General features: G+C 49.6%; 1 protein-coding gene across 1 annotated transcript; it reads right to left on the bottom strand.

Moving 5' to 3' along the window:
- Positions 1 to 249: 249 nt before the first annotated feature.
- Positions 250 to 612, bottom strand: LOC127678713 (prothymosin alpha-like). The gene has a single exon (XM_052173871.1). The coding sequence runs from the start codon at positions 596 to 598 to the stop codon at positions 266 to 268; it is 333 nt and encodes a 110-aa protein (XP_052029831.1). The 5' UTR covers positions 599 to 612; the 3' UTR covers positions 250 to 265.
- Between the last annotated feature and the right edge of the window lie 454 nt (positions 613 to 1,066).

Genomic DNA, 1,066 nt, shown 5'->3' with positions numbered 1-1,066 from the left:
AATACAAGCAAATTTTCCTTTTAAAGTATTTTTAAGAAACAAAAAGCAGGGCCTGGGAAGTTCTGGTTCTTTTTCCCTCCTATGTTGCCAATTCATGTTGTGGTTTTGGTGGGGTGGAGAGTGCATGTCATCTGTGGGTGGCACTGCCCGCTATGGCTGGGCGGGGCCTGCTTCTCTACTCGAAGGTGACCACATTTAAATTCTGAGACAGGAAGTGGAGGGTGAACCGGTCATGGTGTGTAATGTTAGCTTTTCCTTCTGCTGTCTAGTCATCCTCGTCAGTCTTCTGCTTCTTGGTGTCAACATCATCATCCTCGTCATCCTCAGCTACCCGCTTTCCCGTAGGAGCCTCAGCCTCCTCATCTTCATCTATATCCTCTTCCTCACCATCACCTTCTTCCTCCTCCTCTTCCTCCCCACCTTCTTCCTCTTCTTCCTCTACCTCATTGTCAGCCTCCTGCTCCCCATTTTCCTCATTTTGAGCGTTCCCATTGGCAGGTGCATCTCTTCCATTCTCTGCCTCCTCCACAACTTCCTTCTTCTCCTTCAAGTCCTTGGTGGTGATCTCGGAGCTGGTGTTCACTGCCACGACTGACATGGTGGGGCATGCTGGTGGTCCGATGCAGCGAATGAGGGAATGAGTGGAGTTCGAGGACTCTGGCGAGAGAGCTGCCGAAGTCTGTGTTGGAGGAGGCAGTGGGCTGCGAAGATGGCTTCAGTGAGTGCCGACCACAACCCGGGAACGATGCAAAGATGGCTTTTTGGAGCAGCCAGTGGGGACCAGGCTCACCTTTCAGTAATATCAATCAGTTATTTGAGCAGCGTCTTTGCTGTAACACCAGTTACTCACCTGTTTGTGATACCATGTGTCTTGGTCCAGTTCTGTCAGAAAAGGCCTGACATGTTCTCCCTTCTTAAGTATCACTGATACCGCCTCTAATCTGGACTAGTTCATACTGCTGTGAGTTCCCAAAGCCACCTTCACTATTACCATGCTTAGCTTTTTACTGGTCTAACCCTCCACCTTCCTTCTGGGTTATAAGTTCAAGGAAAGTAGGGAGGCTTT

This window comes from Apodemus sylvaticus, chromosome 2 (genome assembly GCF_947179515.1).
Source record: "Apodemus sylvaticus chromosome 2, mApoSyl1.1, whole genome shotgun sequence".
NCBI classification, from domain to species: domain Eukaryota; kingdom Metazoa; phylum Chordata; class Mammalia; order Rodentia; family Muridae; genus Apodemus; species Apodemus sylvaticus.
Note: the sequence above shows the minus strand (reverse complement) of the source record. Positions and strands in the feature narration are given on the sequence as shown.